The sequence below is a fragment of the Serinus canaria genome, chromosome 3 (genome assembly GCF_022539315.1).
Source record: "Serinus canaria isolate serCan28SL12 chromosome 3, serCan2020, whole genome shotgun sequence".
NCBI classification, from domain to species: Eukaryota; Metazoa; Chordata; class Aves; order Passeriformes; family Fringillidae; genus Serinus; species Serinus canaria.
Genome location: NC_066316.1, coordinates 64,382,782 through 64,405,920, shown reverse-complemented (window position 1 = coordinate 64,405,920; position 23,139 = coordinate 64,382,782). Strand labels below are relative to the sequence as shown.

At 40.9% G+C, this 23,139-nt stretch overlaps 1 protein-coding gene across 3 annotated transcripts in view; it reads right to left on the bottom strand.

Annotated features, from left to right (window-relative positions):
* CEP85L (centrosomal protein 85 like) overlaps positions 1-23,139 on the bottom strand; it is a 134,878-nt gene that overhangs the window by 92,228 nt on the left and 19,511 nt on the right. Inside the window, exon 1 of one of the 3 annotated variants that reach the window (XM_030235935.2) lies at positions 12,377-12,655. The exons of the other annotated variants lie outside the window; for them this stretch is intronic. Coding sequence (XP_030091795.1) covers positions 12,377-12,425 — 49 coding nt within the window. The 5' untranslated portion in view covers positions 12,426-12,655. Of the gene's footprint in view, positions 1-12,376; positions 12,656-23,139 lie in introns of those variants that run through there. 3 annotated transcript variants of the gene reach the window in all.

Here is a 23,139-nt window from a genome sequence, read left to right as displayed (position 1 = left end):
TACTGTTATTCTACCAGGCTGCAATTTCCATCAACAAACACTACAACATGCACATAAGATCACAAAAAAATCTCAAAAGAAGCCATGTTTGTACAAACAGTTGAATGTCTCCTTAAATTTGGTCAGTAAATATACCAACAAAGTCCTCTGTTTCCAGCCTAGGCATTTAAAACAGATCCCTTTACAACTATGCATATAAAGGGCAGGAAGTAGATTATTTATTAAAAGGGAACAGTTGTTGAAATTTCACTCCACAAAAACATGTATCATTTTCTGTGTTACAGAATGCTGTCATCTACTGCTGTGAGAAAGACTCACAATTAATTCTGGATCATTACCATGCCTAATTTCAGTGGCATGCACAGATCCCCTGTGATGTACATACACAAAATAATAACATTACCGTCTTTACATTTGGTTCCTAAAATACCTCTAACATGCCTGAATGTAAAGACTGTTATTTTAAGTGACAGCTGTGATACTGTTACTTTACCTAGACACTGGATGGAAAGCAGCAGCAAAAGACTTAACTGGGTTTCACTGCAGATACATCCTGAACTAAGAATACTGATTTTTCTATTCCACACTATGACTGACATGGATTGTAACCAGAAGTGAAACACCCATGACAGCCAGTGCAAATTTATACAGTCAAAGGATTCTGAAGAAGATTTCTCTACAGTACTATCAAAACTAACTACTCGAAGCTCATTCTGGTCATCATGGATGTGACCAGGCTGTATAATCATATTTCACGCCAGGATGGCACTGAAGTCTGCCTGAAGCCCTTGCAAGGAAAGAGAGTCAGCATTCAGCCCAAAGACACTGCCACAGTTAATTAGTTGACCCTCACCATCTGTACCTTTACCCAAAACACTGCTAATTATGCACAAAGATCACATGACGGTATTTTGAAAGAAGTCCCCCCACCTTAAACCCAGTTTTCCCACATCCACTCATATAATCCCCTGACATTGCTGAACTTATTCTGGTTGCATCTTCTATACACTCCCTTCTCAAAAAGTTCTTTAAGATGTAACAGCCTCTCTTTCACTTTCTCTCCTGTACCATAGGGCTGCATAATCACACATCTAGAAGTCTACAAATAATCCCACAAATGGTCTCTCAATGATGTATCATAGAGTTGATGTATCTTAAAATCTTGATTGAAAAATGTTTGTTTATTCATCATACCTGCAAGATCATTACTGCCACAAGATTAAAGAAAATCTCACTCTGGGGTGTGTTTCATGCACAACAAGCCTTCTTGGATAATATTCTTTTTTTATTTTAACTGATGGAAAGACCACACAGTGAGAAAAGGCGACGGAGGCAGGGGAACCCAAAATGCTAAAAAGCCTTTCCAAAAGTAGACACAAGAGCAGATGTCATATTTCAACACATTTATACAGGGCTTTAGAAAAGCTGGGAGTTAGCAATAGAATGGTGCAACAGCAGCCTTCTTCAGTCTAAGGTAAAGCAAATGATAAGGTGCAGTCATTCAATCCAATATTCTGACACAATAAAAAGATCCTGGCATGTCAGTGTTCCTTCCAGATGCAGGCAAAAAAAAAAACCAACTTACTTCGGAAAGTAACTACTTCATAAATTCTTTCAAAAATAGTGTTTAAATAGTGGCATCCCAACCCTAACCTCCCAGACACATACTTCCCAGGTGCACTTTATCTCCATGGTCCTTTTGCAAAACAGATTGCAAGTTTTATTAATATAAATATCCAAAACAAGTGCCAGGTCTACAGTGCAGGCTTTTCTCTTCCAGGGTGAGCAGAACATTTAGAATACAGGTTCCTAATGCTTCCAGGGAAGGTGGCCAGATTTCAGTTTCAGGATCCTTGTTTTTACAAATGCTCTGGAGGTGGTGGAAACTCACAGCTCTACCAGCTGGCCATGAACTAAGATACCAGAAGGTCCCGGTCCCTCCTCTCACACGAATGCAGCTGAGAGTAGGTGGATGATGCAAGTTTAATCAAAGTGCAGTAAGAAGCAGGGTGAAGTGGGATGAAATGACAGCCTGAACTATTTAATTTTTACATTTCAGTTTCTCAAAAGTACTCTACAGTGTCAGATAGCTGAAGTATGATTCATCCTAAGGACTCATATCCTTTATTAGTGTGCTTTCTTGACAGAGCCTGCAAGCTAGTTAACTAAGTTCTCATAGCTTTCCAGTTACAAACAGATTAGAACAATTCTAAGCATGAAGAAAGATAAAAATGTACAGATATAGAGGGAAACAGGAAGAAAAATAGGAATATGAGAGTTTAAACAGGAGAATATTGAAAAAGACCTTTTTATCTACATTTTTACTTATAGAAGCTGATAACACTGCCTGGTATACAAAGGCTTATGCCTGTCCTCTGTATTACTAATGTGCAAAAGAATTCACCTACTAGAGAGAGAAAAACATAAAAGAGTACAGGAAAAAAATTTAAGTAGAAGAAAGAAACCTTAAGAAGAAAATACTCAAAATACAATCCTCAGAGTACACATACACCTGACTGGCAGTATCAAAACTGCCTTTACAAAAAAAGGCTATGGTCATATTTTAAGGAACATAAACTTGTGCTTCAGTTTCCTGTGAGCTAAATTTTAAGTATTTTAAATTTTAACTTAAGTATTTTAAATTTTAAGTATTTTAAATTTTAATTTTTTTTTTCCCCACAGAAGTGCCTAAATCTCTCATCATAGATAATTACAAACTCTCATCATACGTAATTACAGCTATAAAACATTTGTCTTCTACACAAAACAGTATTTCAAATTGAACCTTCACAAGGTCTGATTTTTATGACTTTACAAATGTGCACAGGACTGTACAACAACAAGTTACAAGGTATCCCACGCAGGAAAGTATGCAATTTAAAGGAACAATGACCGCTAAAAAGAATAAGTCAATTGGACGGATGAGCTTCTGAGATCTTGCCATGGCAGTTTAAAGACACAATCAGGTAGCTCGCTCTCTATAACCAGAGTCTACAGAAAGTAAGAGGAGAACAGCTCTGTCTTTCCATCAAAGAGTCCAGCTGGCCAGTTTATGCCACTGGCTAAAATGGGTCTGAGCTGGGAACGCTGTCCGACATCAGAGCTAATTGGACCTGCTGGTCAGCTGCTAGGCAAAGGCTGCTCCCCCTGCCCAGACACACACTTGTCCTGCTTCCCCAGCATAAGCCCTGCCACTCCAGAGCCTACAGAAAGTGGGTCAGGAACAAACTGTCCTCACTCATGGAAAAGGTTATCTGCTAATTTGACTTTATAAGTTGGCTCAGCCAGGGGTCAGACAAGAAGCAATGCCAGGAAGGGAGTGGGAACATACAGGTCTGATGCCCAGCAGCAACCAGGCTTATCCTACTGCCAAACTGCACATTGAGGCAGATTCTAAACTGGACCTAGATACGCATAAATCTCTGGCTGCCTTCACTGAGGAGGACAAAATCCATTCAGCCAGCAGAAAGCTGTGTTCAACTGTTAGCTAAAAAGATGGCAAAATCTTTAAACTGACTCAGGTATGTAATATTGAGCTTTGCTTTCCCTGACTTCTACTCTAGAAAGTATGTAACCCAAACACAAATTCATAATGCACTTTATAATTCATACACAGACAGCATTTAGCCGTAGTTATTTACCATCAAACCAATGATTAAATTCCAACCTTGAGAGGAAAGAAACAGGTTTGCTCTCATTTCATCACTGACAGGAGCAAGACCAAAAACTCAATCCAATTGTTGATGGCACTCCTGTGAGTTTTCTGCTTCCAGATAGAACATTTGCATAAAACAGAACTTCAAAATACAAACTGCAGATGTTTCTTATTTCATGTTTGGCACACAGACTACAACTATTACCTCATGCCTGCTATGCTGGCTTGCCTCTTTGTTTTTGGACTCAATGCACTATTCACCCCATGGAAACACAAAATTATATTCCTAGTTTCCATCCACTTCCATATAGCAACTACAGAGGAGAAAGCTACCTTTTAAACTTGGAAAGTTTATCAACTGCAGTATGAAGAGGGGAACACCTAGGAAAATAAACACATTAAGTTATACTTGAAGTTAGTATAAACTTTAAACAGCAAGCCCTCAGGACATGTAGTCAGTTCCTAGGGTCTGTTAAAAAAGCTGTGCACTTGTAGTTGATCAGCTGAATCCTCCTATCAAAAAAAACAAGTAATGATCATAGGCTATCATCTGTTTCACCCCTTCTTACAGCTTAGCTTTATTAGTTTTCAAAACCAGGTAAGTAGCTCTCCAAGCTGTTTGTCATGCTAACATTTTTCTTACAGAATTACCTTTGTCCTTTCTCTCTCTCTCTCTCTGTTTAAAGGCTTAATTCAATCTCCTCTGTGCGTGGGGAAAAGTGAAGTAATCCTAACTGCTAAAATGAGTCAAAAAATACTAAATGGTTTTAAGTAGCTCCCACACTTTGCAAAGTGGAACAAATAAGAGTCTAACAGTCTTACTTAAAAGTGCATCATTTCTCTCCTCTTTGTAGTCAAATATCAGTTCTAAATATATCCTTGACACTAAAATAAATGGAGAAGACAGAGACTCTCCCAGAATAAAATTTCACTGAAATATTTTGCTCAAGTATGAAAAATGAAGGAAAGCATTTTAGCACTGTTAAAGAGGTCTAATGTGCATTATAAACACAACAGGACCTAATTTATTGTGCAAGTATCAGAAAACTGAGCCTCCAGGCTACAGATTTAGTGTATGCTAATGGAAGTATGCACAGAATAACAGAACTATGTAAGGGAATTCCCACATTGTTACATTTCAGAGGAAAGGATGAATTCTCTCTTCATGTAAGACATGAGGAAATTTTCCTTACAAACTTCCAGTGCCCATGTCACAGAGCACGTATTTTCCCCACACTTAGCTTTACAGCTTCCTATCACACCTATTCAAGGTAAAGAAGGACAATACCCTGGAAACTGAGACGAAGTAGTTAGAAAAAAATAATCCTTCACACAATACGCCATCAACTCTGTTCGGGATACTTTCAGTCAAAACCAGCACTTCTTGTGTTTCTGTCTTCACAACTACAATCACTTTCGATGTAAAGCTTTACATTACAATAATTCTACCAACCACACAAAAGCCTTTGCTCAACCAGTTTGGTAATTTCAGATGATGAAGAGAACAGAAAGGATTTAAGACTGCAACTATTAGCTTTGGTTTTGCTAAGTAGCAAAAATGATAAAGTTTTGAGCAATGGTATTTCCAATGTCTTTTTGTGCTTTTAGTTAGGTCAGTACACTTCGTACTTTGTTTTATTATCAGCAGAACCACCAGGTCTTTGATCAGTGATAGCCACTAAGCTTTTACACAAAGTACAAATTCCCAATTATAAGAATGCCTCCAGAGGCACTGAGAATTGCCAAAAGGTCTAAATGCTGAAGGTAGGCATTCAGGAGGGAAGATACCATCTTACAAGAAAGACAGGCTTGATAAAAAAAAAAAAAAAAAGGTTAATTTGTTTTGAAGCATTCAAAAAAAGTTGCAGCTTTCCACACCATCTGGAAACTATGCTACGAAAGGAGTAAAACAAACATTAAAAACATAAGGATACCTTATAAGGAATCTCAGATCTGACTCGAGGATCATTTAAGAATGCTTCTCGTCTGAATACCACACCACTGGTGTCTAGTGTATCAGAAAGTTGAAAGCATCTTTTTCTTTTTTAATTGCATTTGCTAGGTCTACTTCAGGTGTTTTAAGAAATGAAGAGGCAGTTAAGACCTTTACTTGACACTACTTGCACTGCCCTTCCTCAGCAAGACCGAGAGAGTCTCCTACCACCTCTTCAGTCATTATCCATTATTCTGGACTTGCTTAAACCTGTGAGTCCACTAATTGGTGGAAGTTACACTGTCCAATGGAATTAATGTCACTTTTTCCTGATCCTCACTTAACCTTCCTTGACCTTCCTGGTAAGTCTGGGGATTAACTATATACTTCCTGATGTCATCTGCAGCAGCAAACCAAGACTGTGCTGGGAGATTTTTCCACTGTCCACCAGCTGATTGAAGAGCTCATCTATTTGACTCTAAATATCCCACACCTGCCAGACAACAGTATAGATGTTTCCTGCAGTGAAATAGACAGACTCCTGTCAGGTATTTTCCTGGTCCAGCTTCCCCAGTTAGTTTCCTGTAAGGTCGAGCAAGTGCTGGAGTGGGTACATGGGAGGCATATGAGTGGACATACACAAGAAGCTGGGAGCAACTACTCACTAGATTATTTTAGCTGCAAAATGAAATCATGCCCTGCAATACACCTGCATATACCCTTTCAGGCAAAAAGAGCAGCTTACCTGCCATATTTTACCATATTTTAGAGACTATGACACCTTTAAGGAAAAAGAATAAAAAATTCTCAAAACTCAGCCTCTTTTCTTTGTGTAACTGACTCCTTTTACAGATGGGCCTTTCAAATCTCAAAAAACAGCAGAGATCCCTGGGGAATGAGGAACAGAAAGATGCAGTGTCATTTACAGCACGGCCGGCTGCAGAGAAATAGGTCACTTGAGCGTGGCTGTGCAATCAATAGGATGTTCACACTCAGGCAGCCGAGCCAAATGCTGTGGAACACAGTGCCCAGGGAAAGCCAGCATCCACAGGGGCAATTCCACAGGGCTCAGCACTTTCTGGGAATATGAGGCATGATGTGTCAGGACTAACACATTTGTGAGCATATTTACATGAGTTATTCCCTGCTGCAATTTTTCCTCCTCTTCTCCAGCCATCCACCTCTAGGCCTCTGCAGCTGATCTGCAGTGTCCCACAGGCCACATTTAGTGCCCCCTCAACCTGCCCAAGACAGCAAGAAACTTCATATAGGAGCCTAAGGCAGGAGCTGGAACTTATTATACTTCAGTACACCTTCCCTCACTGCTGGCAGGAAAAAACTTCAGGACACTATATTTAGTATTATTCCAGAAAAGAAATATATCAAAATATAATGGCTTCCTCCTGAAGAAGTTTTATGGAGCACAGCTGCCCAGCTGCTGGCGGGGGCTGCAGGGTGGCCTGGGTGAGGAGTGCCTGGGGCTGCCAGGCCATGGACACAGCCGGTTCCAGACAGCTCCAAGGCAGCCACAGCAGGGTTCAGCTGAGCCCGCTGCCATGATGGCAGTGCCTCGCCTCGGGGAAAGCATTGTACAGAAAGAGCAAAGCACTCCCCATGAGCAATGAGTGAGGGAGAACAGGAGTGTGAGAAACAGCCCTGCGAACCCAGAGGCAAGAGCAGGAGCAGAGGAGGAGCAGCAGCACTGATCAGAGGTCCCTGTAAGGCCCTAGAGAGACCAGGATGGAGCAGGGCAACAGCACAAGGAAGGAGTGTGAAGAGAAGTTGACATGGACTGACACCACAGCCAAATCTGTTCTGCCTGTGACAGCAGCTGGCAAGCAATCTCTCTGTCTTCATCTCAACACGAGCTTTTCCATCCTATTTTCTCTCCTGCCTCACTGAGGATTGGGAGCAGCAAGCAGCTGAGTAGTGAGCCAAGGCTAACCCATGGCAAAAGCCAGTAGGAAAGCCACTTTTTGAAGCACAGTGAATATGCCTGAATGTGTTTTTGGGCTAATCACAACCACAATGAGACTGTTTCATTGTCAGAGTACAATTCTAAGACACATTTGGCCACCCAAGAGATTAATGACAACTACAAGCAAGTCAGCACTTTTTCAGCCAAAGAACCACCAGCACAGGAAATGACAATGAGTTTAACTCTCTAACTATTAAACCACATGCAAGTTGTATGTTAAGAACAAGCATCCAAAGAGTACAGAGACAGAGCAGTTGATATTGAACAAGAATAGTACTATTTCTCCTCTCCTTAACTAACTTGTCTACAACAAACAAGCTTTGCTTTTAACAATAGTAGATGATCACCTCTGGCTTCAACCTCAAGTCATGCAATTTAAGAAGCTTTCAGCTATTCTTACCACCATGCATCATATTTTGAAATACATGGGTTCTTTACCAGATATTAAGTGTCTGGCGAAAATCTTAGCATAAATAATTTTGCACTGTAAGAATCAATATTTGATTGACATAAATTATTGACATAAATTGACATAATTTGGAGAATCTACAGGTGCTGTTTTCCCACTAGCACTTCCTTCACCGCTTCCCCCAGGGTGGCTCAGGGTGCTTTTTACTACATATTTACGCTGTAAAATGCCTTAAAATAAATGCATTCTTCTCAAAATTACTAAAGTAATAACTATTTCCTTTAATTAAAATTTTAAAAGCAAACAATTATTGCAACCACAAGCTGCAGTCTATATTCAGTCAGCTAAAGTGTAACATATAGAATCAGAATAGCTGCTAACCTCCAAACCCACCACTATAATTCACCCTTACATCCATCATTCTTCTCTTGCCAAGCAGTTAAGACATAAGTGTTCTGCACGCATTAAGGGAGTGGATGCTATATCCATAAAAGTAAGTTGCCTGGAGGGAGGAAAAAATAAAGGCGCTGTTTTTGAAGGGAAGCATGTAGTTCCTGTTCACCATCACTCAAACACAGAATGTCATTTGACTCCATAACAATCTGTGAAAGACAGCAGAGGCCATTCTAGCACCCAGTCTTGCAGCTGGCACATTACATTTTTAAATGTGGGTGAACAATCTTTATAATGCACCACATACAAACACATTTAAACACCTTTAACAGGTAACCAGTTTGAAATCTAGGCTTGGACTAACTCACCATTTATTGCCTTGCCTAGCCTGTAAAGATAAACCTGTCTTTTCAAGGTACTTACAAAGCTGTACCATCTATGGCTGCACATCTCCAACAGCAGAACATGAAAACTTGTTACAGAAACAAAACCACCAGACTTCTGTCTCTTCCTCAAAGGATGAAAGTGAGTGTCATCAGTCCCACCCTCCCCTCCCTGGCTGAGTTCAGAAGCTGCCTTTGAAGCCCACATGTATCCCAAGAAGGCAGCTGTAAAGCCACACGGGCTTTACAATGTGTTGGGACCTTATTGCTGCTGCCACTTTGCTTGTGACATCATTAAATAATCTTTCAGACCCACGTATGTCATGCTGCCAGTGAGGTTCAAGTACAAGGCAAATCACACTGCCAGGGCTCCAGGAGCAGAGGGGTGCAGGCTACTATTTTTAGGGAGTGTCAATAAAATCGTTTTGATGTCCAACATTACCAATAGGCAATAATGGACAGGGGAAAGAAGCTTGACTAGAGGTGGCACAGTTTACTAAAAGTAATAAATATGTATTACTTCATTTCAAAGAGTGCTTCTTTCACTTTCCACAGGCATCTGTTGGACACACATGGCCTAACCACATCTAGACCAGCACTTTCATAGTCTTAAAAGAGTTATTAACCAAATGTGCATTTCAAAGGCTGGTCTAGATAAATAAGCAAAGGGATTAAAATGCTGTATGCCCTTCACTGCAGTTAAATTCCTACAGCACGTGAGGAGCTGCTGTCTTTACAGAGGTACAAACCATGCTGCAAGGGTTTCATAAACAGTCACATGTTCAAGAAGACTGAAGGACTTAAGTCAATCATGTACATTTCAAATTTAATTTTTCAGCAATTGAATTTTTCAGGACAGGCACTGAGACTATAAGGAGCTGAAATTATTTTGCATGAGCAGCAAACTGTGTCATTAAATACCCTGATTATACAAGAAGCACCTATCTAAAAAAAAAAATCTCAGTGGGATACAAACAAATCAACCTTTTTTTTTTTTTTTTCAGAGAAGGCACTCCTATTGAACCAAAAAGCAAGTACCATGTGAAAATGAGAAGAGTAAAACTGAAGGTCACAAATTAAATATGCTCCAAAAGTGTCCTTGCCTGCTACATTTTAAAATAAACAGAATTAATTTTCATCTATTACTAAAAAACTGGTACTTCCCCTGTGTAAATAGAATAACTCAGTAAGCACGTAGCTTTGTAAGGGAATTAGATGATTTTCAACTGTATGATTTTCAGTGATTTGCGAAACTAAGGCTTTTAAATACCCATATCCATAGACAACTGAAGAACAACCAGCAAAACAGAAGACTTTCCAGAACAAAAATATGTTTACCAAGAATTATCAAGTCATTAACTGTTATACTCCAGCACCAATTGGAATCTACATCAAGTAGCTGCCATTAAAGTATTAAACATATCTTGGCAGAAGAAAGGTTCCTTCAGCTTAAGAAATGATTGCCTAAACTCCTGCTTCCTAGTAGGACACTACTGTTCTGCTACAAAATACATTTCCCATGAACAGCTTCCTTACAAAAAAAAAAAAAAAAAAAAAAAACAAACAAAAAAAAAAAACCACCTAGCATGGTAGTAACAATAGCATAGGGTCTTAGTAGCTGTCATTCCTTCAATAAAAATACCTGCACAGAGCTAATTAACTTCCACATCTTCAGACAGATTACAAACCACACAAAACAGCTTCTCAACTGTTTCCCAGTAGAAGAGATGAAGGAGGGTACTCCTCAGTTGGAAATTATAATGCAGACATCATCTCTCAAAGTTAAACCTCCACCTACTTGCCTTCTAATTAACCACCACTTTCTGGTAGTTTATCCTATCTCAAATTAGATCTTTTTTCTACCAGTTTTGCTACCTAACACCTCTACTGCTTACAGAGACACATACATTTAAACACTCAGGGTTAATACAAGTTCAAAAGAAAAGAAGGGAAGAGGGAGGAACTAGAAGCAATACAGAAAATTTGTTCTCCCATCTTACAGACAATTCTGACAAACAAGCAAAGCAAAACATAAATTCAGTAATTCACTGGAATTGCTGATAAATACAATGCAATACTAAAACACTTTATGTGACCCCAAACAAGAGGGAAAACAATGTATCAAATGTCACAATCTAAAGTTTTCTGAAACAAGTGAAAAATGAACACTAACAACCTTTCTAATGGTCTGAAGTTAGTGTCAGAGTACATGGTGATGATAAAACCTTTTAATATTCCTCTCCCAAAGACAAATAATCAAGAATTGAAACACCCTAAATTCCTGCCGTTTCCATCAAATTAACTGAAATCTCCACACCTATTGTTCAGAATACCCACTATCTTTGCAAGCTGTAGTACAAAGATAATGTAACTCTATTCTTTTGCAGGAAGCACTAAATAGTTTTTAAAAATGCTTCAACAGGGCAAACGTATTATACATAGAAATTCATAACTTAATCACAGTACAGAAAAAAAGAACAATGTCTTCTTTCACCTTATAGGGATGAACATTAGCCTACTTGTATAGATTCAGGCAGCTGCTGAGAATGTCTTAGCAGCTCTTGTATTTGCAAGAAAAACCCTGTCAGTTGCAAGCAAAACAATCTCGCCATTTAAATATGTCAGCTAACTGTATACACATTATACAATCACCTTCTGTGAACCCAAAATTAAAACATAAATCCAAATTTCTATAGGAGAGAATTTACTCCAAGAGCACCACGCTGCACTTGCAATGGCAGAGCCAAACCACAGACCTCCACTTGTGATCAATTGCTTCAATAAATCAAAACATGACAAAATATTTGCAGAAGCCCTGCCAAAGTAAGACAGGTGATACAGTCGGTAGTATTTTCAAATCCTAAAAAACGCATCCTAAAGAGCCGGTGCCTTGCCTTACCTGCCCAAAAGCAATATTCACACGGCTCTGCAGCCAATTCACCAGTTCTGCTCTGCCAGTTTGACAGCCGTGACGGGGGAATCGCTTGCACAGAGGTGTTTCCCCTAGAACAACCTAACTCCAAGCATTAACATTTCAACGCATCCCTGCCAGCCTGCAGGAGCTAGGCTCTAATTAATCCAGACAGAAAAGTGGGGGAGAAAAAAAGAGAAGAAAAAAAAAAAAGTCCAAAAAAAAAAAAAAAAAAAAAAAAAAAAAGAAAAAAGAAAAAAACAAACCAGGACTCGACCCATTTGTTCCGGTCTAAATTTACAACGAAATTTACAAGAGAAGCACGCTTCCAGACTCTGCTTAAGGGTATACTAACATAAATCGGGGATGGAAGAGAAAGCTCAAAACATGGAAACGGATTATGTAGGTTAAGCCCAGCTTTTGTCATCCGCTTTGAGGTCCAGCTAAGGAAACGCGGAGCCCCCGGCTGGGGCCGATTCGGCGCCAGCGGCACCGGGCGGGCCCCCGCGCCCCCTCGGGGCGCCACGTCCCGCTCCGGGCGCGGGGCAGGGGCCGCGCCGCCTCCCGCGCGCGGCGGGGACAGAGCCGCTTCCTCCGGCGTTCCCGCGGGGACCCCGGAGGGAGCCGGGCCGGGCCGGGGGAGGGGACGGGAAGCGGCGCGGGCCCCTGCGCCTTCCCCCCGCCCTAGCCCCTTCCCTCCTTAGCGCTCCTTACCCGCCTTGTAGCCGCGCAAGCCGGGCTGGGGGTGCAGCCCGCCCCACATGGTGCCGCGCCGGGCCGGGCCGGGGGACCGCCGCTCTCCGGCGGGCGGGCTGGCGGCCCGGATGGGCGGCGGAGGCGGCCGCTCCCGCTGCCGCTGCCCGGGGAGCTCAGCGGGGCGCTGCCGCCGCGGCGGGGGCTGCTGCCCGCCCCAGGGGCGCCGCGGCCATGCTGCCGGCGCTGCCGAGCGCGGTGGGACTTGGCCGCCCCCTCGCCGAGACAAAACTTGCTCTATTGCGCTGCCGCCGCCGCCTCCTGCTCTCCGGCGCTGGCAGCGGGGCGGGGACAGGGGCGGGAGCGCCGCAGATGCGGCGGCTGCCGCTCGGGGACGAACCGCTTACATAACCCGGCCCACCGGGCGAGCCGCAGCGAGGGGCTGCGGCGGGGGGCGAGTCCGCCCGGGCCACCCCGGCCCGGCCCATCCCGGCACTACCCGGCCCGGGCCGGCCCATCCCGCCCCGCTCAGGCCCCGCCGGGCCGCAGGGGTGGTTTTGGCTCGCGTTCGCATCTGTATTCTGGGAAGGGGCAGCGGCGTCCCGGTGCCCGTCCCCGGGGAAAGCACTAAAGTGACAGCACCTAGTGTGGTGTAAAGGTAATCGGGAAAGTGAAATGCCTGACTCCTGAGTTGCGGCATTGGAAATACCCAAGGTCAGTAAGAGCAGACCTTATTAAGTAGAGTTCATAATAAAATCAGTATTTCCCCCTACTTATGTTTGTTTTAGTAAGAAAACGATGTGGAAATAAAGAAGAATCGTGACATCCGTTTGAACGATCAGTTCCACCAAAAGATCCACAGTAACATCAAAAAGTTCCAGCCGCAGGACTGGGAACAAAATGCTCCTGTCAGCAATAACTAAAACCCAGTAAGAGGCGCATCCCCTCTCCATGCTGCTTTGAGTCTGCTCCAAGTACTTCAAAAGATAATTCTGCAATAGCAGCCTTTCTGTTTCTGTTGCTTGCAACTGCAGCCCAGTGGTCCCCTTATAAACTACTTTCTGAACACGACCCTGAGTCAATCAGCAATCCACATTATCAGACAAAAACAAAGAGAAGGAGAAAGCACTTGGACAGCTTCTAACCTCAGCATAGCCATACCAAGATTACAAAATGCACACCCACCAAAAGAAGAAAAGCAACGCTTCAGACAGCATTGTAGATTATAGTGGACATGATAGTTTAGGGAAAACAGGATCAGTTCTGTGTTTGTGTGGAGACATTCACAATCAATAAATAAAACTGTATTCAAACATTTCCTGCTGACCCAATGCATTTTTAATTAGTAGCTGATGATCACAGAACAGCTTTCATCTCTTTGGAAAGTTATATGTTTTGTTTCAGCACAAGACATGTTTTATTTATGCCTAGCTTGGTATTCATAACGTACTCAATAAAACAGGCCTCAGAAGTACTGGCATGAGCATGTAGAAATGCTGCTTGTTGTTATTTCATCCTCTTTCTTATCTGTATAAAGCCCTTGCACACTCACTGAAGACCTGACATGATGTGCATTCCTCACCAGCTTGTTTTAACTTCAGAGTGTCAGTGGGTGTTCTGTAGGTAGAGTTGTAGAAACACAGACTCTAAATGTTACCAAATACTGACTAAAAAACCCAAATAGTAAAAGTGTAGGAGATCCTGTCAAAACTTTCATACTGTTACTAGAAGTCCTTGAATGGTAAAAGGTCAGAAGCATTTTCAAGAAGCCACAAATACTGGTTTACAGCAGAACAACGAAGCAGGAACTAAATTTTCATTGCCACCACCTCAGTGAAAGTGTCCAGCCTTCAACCCTGAAGCCAACATCAATATTGAAGAATATTTGCGAGAGAGATGCATGGTAGGTAGACATGAATATTAGAAGAAATAGGAAAAGCTAAAGTATATTGCAAAACTTTGAAGATGAAGAAATACATAAACAGCTTAGTTCAATGCCTCTTTAAAGGACTTGACTGTAACATTTGTAGCATACTATTTCCTTGGATTAGCTTGAGTACTTAGCTATTTACAGGAGGATGTGGTGAGCTGTAAGGAAGCTGAATTTTAAGATGGGGAAGTTATCTAGCTGCAGGCAAGAAGAAAAATTGCCTTATGACTGCTGAGCTCTGGAGTTTGTAGTGCTGTCCTGAAATGCAGCTGCAAGAGTCCAGAGGCATATCATGACTGCAAGAAAGCTACCTGCCTGGAAAAGGTGTGGTAACTGTTCTTCTATCTTCTAATAAATGTCACTGCAGTGGTTTTATGTAATTTGTATTGCTGTTCATGGAAGCTTTACAGTTTCTTATGTATCTCCTGTCTAGCCATGAACGATACTGCAGATGAAAAAAAGGTAAAAAATGTCAAGATGAGAGTGGCAGAACACAGCCAGATAGCCTGGGTGAATCCCCTCCAACCACAGGGCTGTGTCTTCCAAGGTGTCCCTACTGGGACATCTGTGCTTTGACAGTGCTACTGCTCAGAGCAGAGAGAAAAAACCAACTGTGCTTAAGTATAAGCAGTCAGATAGCAAAACCTGAGACACTTTCATTGTTATGATTGGATTTTAATTTATTTTTATGGAAACTGAATGTAATTAGTAAAGCTTTTTCACTGCTAATGACCACAGTGTATCTGTCTGGAAACCAGGCCAACTGAAGCCAGTAGTTTTACTCTATAAATAAATTTTTAGCTTGTTAATGCTTTATTATTTATCCAGCAATGTTTTACAGCTACAGTCATGCACTCTGCTTCTGTATCCAGTTCTAGACCTGGAGCAGTATTTAGTTTAGATTAAAAAAAAGAAAAAAGCCATTTAGTGCTACTGAAACAATCCTCTGTTTTCCTGTGGATCTCAGCTTGGCAATGCAGTGGGCCCTGAGGACACCCCAAGTCCATCCTCTTAACAAGTGTCTGTTGTCCTGCCTGTGAGGCCCAACCATGCAGAGGTGTGGGATGTAGTGGCTCTGGTCCACTTCCCGTGCCTTTGTCCCTCTGTCCCAAGGGAGTGTACCTACACTGAGGTGACCTGCATGAGAGTAGAAACACAGAGTCATTAAGGTTGGGAAAGACTCTAAGATCATCCAGTTCAACTGCCAAGCTTGTCACCTCTTACATCTCTACGGTTGATAAGAATTAGGAGTGTGACAATCTGTGTTCCAGTGCTGCCTCAGCCAAGAGGAGCATCAAGCTCCTGATACTCATGGAAAGCAGCAGCACAGTGTGAGGGGAAACTCGTGTAACCTTACACGTAAATAAAACCATAAGTGGAAACAGCTGCATCCCCAGGTAATTATTGTGAAATATGATGCTCCAGACAGTGAATGGACTCAATTTCTTAGTGTCTGAAAAGCCTTCTCCCCACCTCCTTTTTTTATTGACACAAACTCCACCTTGGCAGCATGAACAGAGGAAAACAACCATGGAAAGTAACAGTTTAAGCACTGGTGCTGGGCAGATGCTGTCTCACTAAGGTCAGCTGGAGCATGTCCTATCCAGTGGTCTGTGGATCTAGGTTCAGAAATCATATCCCTTTTTTTCTCCCTCAGTAAAAACATAATGCTTGAAGTGGAATTAAGCTGAAGCATAATCTGTGAAAGCAGCATTTTCTTTTGATTAAAGCCAAAAAATTTAGTTCAGTATTTCTTCTACACACTTGCTTTCACATTTATTAAAATTAAAATATTATTAAAAAACCCAAATGCAAATACCTAAACATTGTTCTAACAGAATGCAGACCATTTCCCCTATCTAATTAAGACTTTAGGCATGTGTGCATTCTATCAAAAACACCAGTGGTATTTCTGCAAGCATATCTACATTGTAAATTACTTTGAAATTAAAATCACAAATTTTCAGTTATTGAGTTGCTTCACTAACTACAGCAATTCTTTCCCTCCACCCACAACTTTTACAGTTGAACACTGTGTCCTAGCAAAGTCTTAGCAGCCTTAAAGAAGCCTTAGAACAATTCCTCCTGTTTTCCAAAAAAATGACTATGTATGTTACAAAGCAAGATGTTAAACTGATTTAGGAGTCACTATAATTAAGAGCAGATTAATTTACCTAAGGAACTGCACACCTGCTGGTAGGGGCATGCTGGCCTATAAAAGACTGAAATGTTTTGTTCAAAGTACACAGAGTGCACTGCACTGCATTAACAATAAATGTCATCTAATATCTGCAAAGTAGGCATCGTGAAATAACACTGTGTATACAATGTTCTTATTTTTGTCTTTTCTACAAGCAAATGAGAGTGCACGTGTCTCACAGAGGAGCACAAGTTGATACCAGTTTGAATCTGCTTTGCACTGTGCCTTTACCTACAGCTTTCACCATGGGAGAGAGTCAAACCAAGCATCTCACTCTACCATACCTATAAACATAGCTATGGTTTATTTCCAACATCCTGAAATTCCAGATTCTTCTTAATGTTCCAGCTTCAGAGTCAGATTTTTACCTGAAAAATTATTTACATCATTGCTGAAAGATCCTTTGTGTCAGGGACTTTTTACCTTTTTTTTTTTGTGTGTGTGTGTGTGTTTATCATAGTAATTTAAAATAAATCACAGAGAGTTAAATTACCTTTGTGTTATCAACTCAGATAGTGCAGGAAGAACAAATGCAGGAGTGGCATCCAATGGCATCTAACAAGTAACTTATGAAGATAAACAGGATTTTCCCAGGTATATTTTTCTCAAGGGGAAATTTTTTGAGTTCTGCTGTTCTATCTTCCCTTTTCTCTATCCTTCCTTCTTCCCAAAGGCAGTAGAAAAGAAGAGGAAATATAAATGATTTGGGAGCAGATGGAGAGAATATGTAAAAAACAACAGGCTGGAAGCAGGTCTTTTCCAAGGCTTCCAATTTGGTTCCTATAAAGTTTAAGTGCCTCTACCAGAGCAGCCAGGGAGCCTCTTCCCCTGGACTCACTAACACATCCAGCTTTCTTGGAAGACATTATCCTTTCACAAAATTTTTTTAAAATTGTTTCTTTTACTCTACTGTATGACTTTTCCACAGAATCTCCAGTTCTCTTGTTCTTGAGCCCCCTTGAGTCACCCTCACTTTCTCTGAACACACTCTCTGATTTTAGGAGCACCAGTATCTTTTGTATTTGTTTCTCTGTGCTAAAACTTATGCTAAAGCCCAGGAAGCCCCAGCAGTGCTGCAGCTCAGGGTTTTGATCTCACTGCCACTGACAATGCTCAATTTTTTATAGCTGGCATTTTTCTTCAAGGCAGTCTTGTTTGACTCCATGTTACACACAGACAAATGAGTGCAGAAGGAGGATGCACCCAAAACTGGATGATACCACTACACAATAACTTGCAGGCTTTCTTAAGCTTCTTTATGTATGTTAAACTCCACCTCAAATATGAAGTAACTGCCATATTAGAAGAACAAAACCAGCATTTAGCCTGACCTGTTTAAACCTACCTGCTTTAAAGGTTAATCAAAAGCAACCCCTTGTATGCAGTCACTGAAACAAAGGATCAGACCATGTAGTTCATGTTCCTAGCCTTTTTCCACCTCAGTGTTCAAAGGAGTAAGTCCTGTTTTCCTTCTGCAACAAACACCCCCAATGAATTATATAACTTTGCAGTAAATCAGAATTTTAAATTATAAGTAACTGTTACAGGAAAGCCAAACACTCTACAGCACAACCAGCCAGCAATGCAGTGTTGTATGAATACTTGAAAATGGAAATTTCTTCCAAGTGGCCGTCATTATCTGCTTATAGCCTGAAATATGTTGTTTGTTTATTCCAAGTCAGAAATACAAGCTATGAGCATTACCAGTCAGAAAATTATCTGGTCTCTTGTGTTTGAGCCAAACCCAATATTGCTGCAAAGGGATGAAATTTCAGTAAAGTCAATGGAGTTATGCCAGTGCTTAGTTTAGTCAGCTCAGTACTGTCATATGCCCATATGTAAAAGTCGGATGGAAAAATTTATTTCATGCTGTAACTATAAATACTACAACTTAATGAGGCTCCCTAGCCCATTTTTTCCATTGACTTTTATTCTACAAAAATCACTGACATTGATTCTAGAATAATTAATTGCATACTATATGCTAGAATAATGTATCACTATTATAATACTTTTTTTTTTCCTCTCAGCAGTGAGAATTCCATAACTAAAATGATGAGGTATTCTATGCTGGTGGAATAAAATCCAGTTTAATTGGGCACTTCTATACCCACCCATACCCAACCAGATGTCTCAGATGTCTCAGAAGATGTCACAGATGTCTCAGAACCAGCCTGTTTCCTGTACAATGCTCAAGGACCAGCAGCCAGCAACCATGGCACTGCTGGGAACTGCCTGGTGTACAGGACAGGCAGCCTTAGAAAACACTCTGGTTTTGATATGCCTATCTCTGTAAAGCATAATTTGCTTATGTGTTGTGCCTTGTATCTTTCTCACAGTAAACTAATAAACATATAGAAAACACATTTTTAGATTAACCTTTTTTTTCCCAAGAAGGCAGAAAATGACTGAAACGCACAAACTGGGCTGTACTGGTTTGTACTGACCCACAGTGCCTATCAGATTTGTTTAATGGGACCTCAGGGTTAGTACATGACATGTGTATGAATCTACTACAGTATCCTTAGACTGTTTTGCTTTTGACTTAAAATTAACACAGACAAGAGTGCTTATTAAAAGTAACTTTGTGGCTCTGGCTTGGCTGTAAGATCATTCTACTTTTAACACATTACTTGAGTGACCAAATTGATCTGGAGGAGTAAACATGTAACCTGATCTTTGGTCCCTTAGAAAACAACAAGAAATCAAGCTCCTAAGTGAGCATGTAACTTTCAATATATATGAGTAAAAGAAGCATAGAAGTTTAAGTATTGATGCTTGAATTGTTGGGGACAGTCCCACTCATTTAGGTATCCCATGGTTTGAGAATTGCACATCATGAAGTGCCTTGGTGTACCATTCTAATTTTGTGAGTAAGAATATCTGGTTAAATTAATTAAAATGAAACTGAAGAATCACAGTTACAACTTTTCATTAGTGCAGGACAGTATGATACAAATATCTATACTTTGACCATTTAGTTCTTGGTCTTGCTATCTTCTGATCCAAGCATCAGAAGGTCAACCCAGAACATGAGAATGTCCAGGGCTTCTGAAGGAAAAGTAATTGCCATCTGTTCACGAGGTAAGAATATTGAAAGACCCAAACAAAAAAGCATTAATAGAAAAAGATAAATAGCTTAACTAAAAATCTGGATTTGGCTGCATCCTTCCAAAACAACTTTATGCACAAGCTTCCAATGGGAAAATTACAAAAAAAACCAAAAAATACAATGAAACAAGAGATGGCAAGCAGTCAGGAAGCCAAAATGGAGAGCAACAAAAATGCATTAAGGAAGGCAAGAGGCAGTCATACACATCTGCACACTACTGCAGCAAATGCTCCATGAAGTCAGTTCATTCATGGAAGTCCTTGCTCAATGACACCACTGACAATATGTTAACTGAGCCTTGGCTCTGCTGGAACACAGCCCCAGCACTTGCCATGACAAGATCTTTACTTAGCACAGCCACTGCAGTTAACAGATAGAACAGGAAAATTAAGACAGAATTAAGAAAACAGCTATCATGAAGTATCATGTACTTTAAATACACGAAAATACTCCTTGTCTTTCACCAAGGAGTATTTTCATTATGTAGCAAGGATAAACTCTCAAAATTTGGATTGAAACCACAAAAAATCCCATGCATGTTGCATCACATTAAGGTAGAAATCAGGAGCAAATTTTAAAAATGATAAATTGAATCAGTATTTCCAAAACATATTTGCTGCATTTTTATGTTACTGCTTTCAGAGGTTACTGGTAGGCAGGAACACCTAACCTCTGAAAGCTGACTCTAACAGAGCTCTAGAGCAAACTGAAATATCTAAAGCCCTAGAAGTACATTACAAACTCTAAAGACTCTACAACGTAACCATATGTACTCAGTGCTATATATCTTTGAGCTTATACATTCCAATTTAAGTAAACCAGCCTCCCTTGCACAGAGATAAGGAAACTGAGCTGTGTAAAACAAAAGCTACCAACCATTCCACTCGAATCTATATTTAGTATTTGCGTGTCGTGCTTTAATTGCTGAAACGGCCTCCACAAAAGCATTAAAAATCACCAGAAAATGCCATTATGAGGCACATTGAATGTTCAGAATAAAACTTCACCTTGAAAATATTTGCATCAGTTCTGAAGCACAAAGGAGTTCTAAAATACAGATGAATTATCAATATTTTGTTTTCATCAGGTGTAAGCAAAATGTAAAAAATACAAAGAACAAAAACATGAGGAAACCCTCTTGAGGTTCACCATCATGAGTGAAACAGAATCTGTTAGGAGTTCAAATTTATATGAGCAGAGAGGAAAAGAAAATGTTGCAAGATTAGTTCCCTCTTTAAAAAGAGCAGATAAGTTAGTAAATACACTAACTTCCATGGAGCTGGCAAGTGAGCCAAGTTGGATAAGCAGATCCAGATATCTAATTTGAGAGGCTGTGAATTGTGTTTCCTTATCTAACAAGTCCCTTGTTTTTCCTGGGTTTTTTTAGCATAATTTTTCATATGACTTTCAAATATATTTTTACATGAAGTATATATTGGTACTCAAAGTGGAGCATATGGTAAAAGACTCTTTGCTAAAGACTCATTTATTTAAAGTACAAGTGAACAGTCACTGAAATGGATGGTTTTTATAGAGTCCTGATCAACTGTATCTCCAGCTGCAAGGATTTCTCACAGAAATTCTTTTTGCTGTCCCAAGTAGTGACTGCAATATAGAGTTTTACAGCCCCTGAAACTCAGACACATCAAATATTTCCACAGCACAAGGCTCAGGCTGCGTACTGCAGGTCCTCCCTGCCCAGAGGTGGTTCCTTACAGAGCAGCACAACATGGACTTACAAGTTCTGTGGTTGGATTTACCAGAGAAAAAGGGGCAGATAGAAGAGTTACTAGTTCCATGTTGAAGAGGACAAGGATTCAAGGTCCTTGGGGCACTAAATTCACAGAATCACTAGGTTGGAAGAGACCTTCAAGATCATTGAGTCCATCCCATTCCCTAACACCTCAACTAAACCATGGCACTGAGTGCCACATCCAATCTCTTTTTAAACACATTCAGGAATGGTGATTCCACCACCTCCCCGAGCAGACCATTCCAGAACTTTATCACCCTTTCTGTAAAAAACTTTTTCCCAATATCCAACCTATATTTCCCCACTGGTCTGTGAGGAAGCTCTGCTTGATAAACATGCAGGGTTTGCATACCTACTTGTAAAGGCTTAAAAAAGTAATTTCGTAGAACCATAGAATGGTCTGGATTGGAAAGGACCTTAGAGATCACCTTGTTCCAGCCCTCCTGCCACCTTGTACTGGACTGGGTTGCTCAAACCCCTGTCCAGCCTGGCCTCAAACACTGCCAGGGCTGAGGCATCCACCACTTCCTAATATCTAATCTAAACCTGCCCTCTGTCTGTTTAAAGCCATCACCCTTTGTCCTATCTGTTTAACTGACCAGACCTCAGTAATGACTCCTATGTTTGTATGAAGGATGAATAAGCATATTAAGACCACAGAACAAATTATCCACTTAGCCGTGCAACTTAAATCATACAGTTTATCACCCCAGCAGAGGACAGGACTGAAGGAATTCAGGGAAAGGTTTTCCCAAGCCCTCATCCCCCATATGGTGAGCTCTTTGCAAAATCTGTCAGAAAGAGAGAGTTCTTGCGAAGAACAAAAAGCCAGATTTCTCAATGTGCTCTTCCCTCACCCACACTCTTATCAGCTCTATTTTTAAATACAATGCTAGCTCCATAGAATCTCCTGAGATTTGACAGTTGGTCACACTGTTACAGATTAAACAGAAGAGTGGCAGACTTGGCTGGACTCACTGCTCGGCACAGCAAAGAGGGAGACCTGCTCCTGCGAGCATGTCACAGTGTCAGGAAGTAGCGTTTGCTGGACAGCAAATGAGCGTGATGCAGGCCTGCCCCCATTCAGGATGCATGACACAAATCCTTTCATCATATTTCAGCTTTGATGCAGGCACTGCCAACCACTGCAAATGAGTAGGCAACTCATTTACTGGCTTGCTTGTATCTGCAGAGTAGCTGGCAAGTGCATCATCAGAGTTATTCATGACAATCCGTGTGTGGGCGTGTTTTGAGGCTTTCAAAGAGATGGTGTAAAATATCTGTTCCTTCAGACCTTCATGGTATAGAGCCTCTCCTCAAAATCTTTCACTCTTATTCTGCCTTACAGCTTCAGACATCACTTCCAAACTCGTGGGAGTGAGTCCTGCTGTAGCCATTTCAAAGATGATGAAAACTGAGCACACAGCAGCCCACTATGGAGATAGGGACGGAGTCCAGGGCTCTCCAGTTTTAATGTTTTCCTGTTAGACTGTGCTAAATGTGCTTACTACCCATAGATCTGTTTATTCATAGCTCAGTGAACTGACGTTTTGATTAAAATTGATTTTGTTTAACAGTGCTGTCACTATTATTAACCAGTTTCAATTCCTTTAAAAATAAACAGGGAGGATCCGAGCAGTTCAGACACCTCTATGCTGTGCATGGCTGTTAGAAAAAGTATCAAAGAACAGATAAAATTTAAAAATAATGCACTTTTTAGAAAATTACTGTTTTCTTAATACAATTAAATACTATTGTCTGAACCCTTTAATACTACCCAGATGGCTAA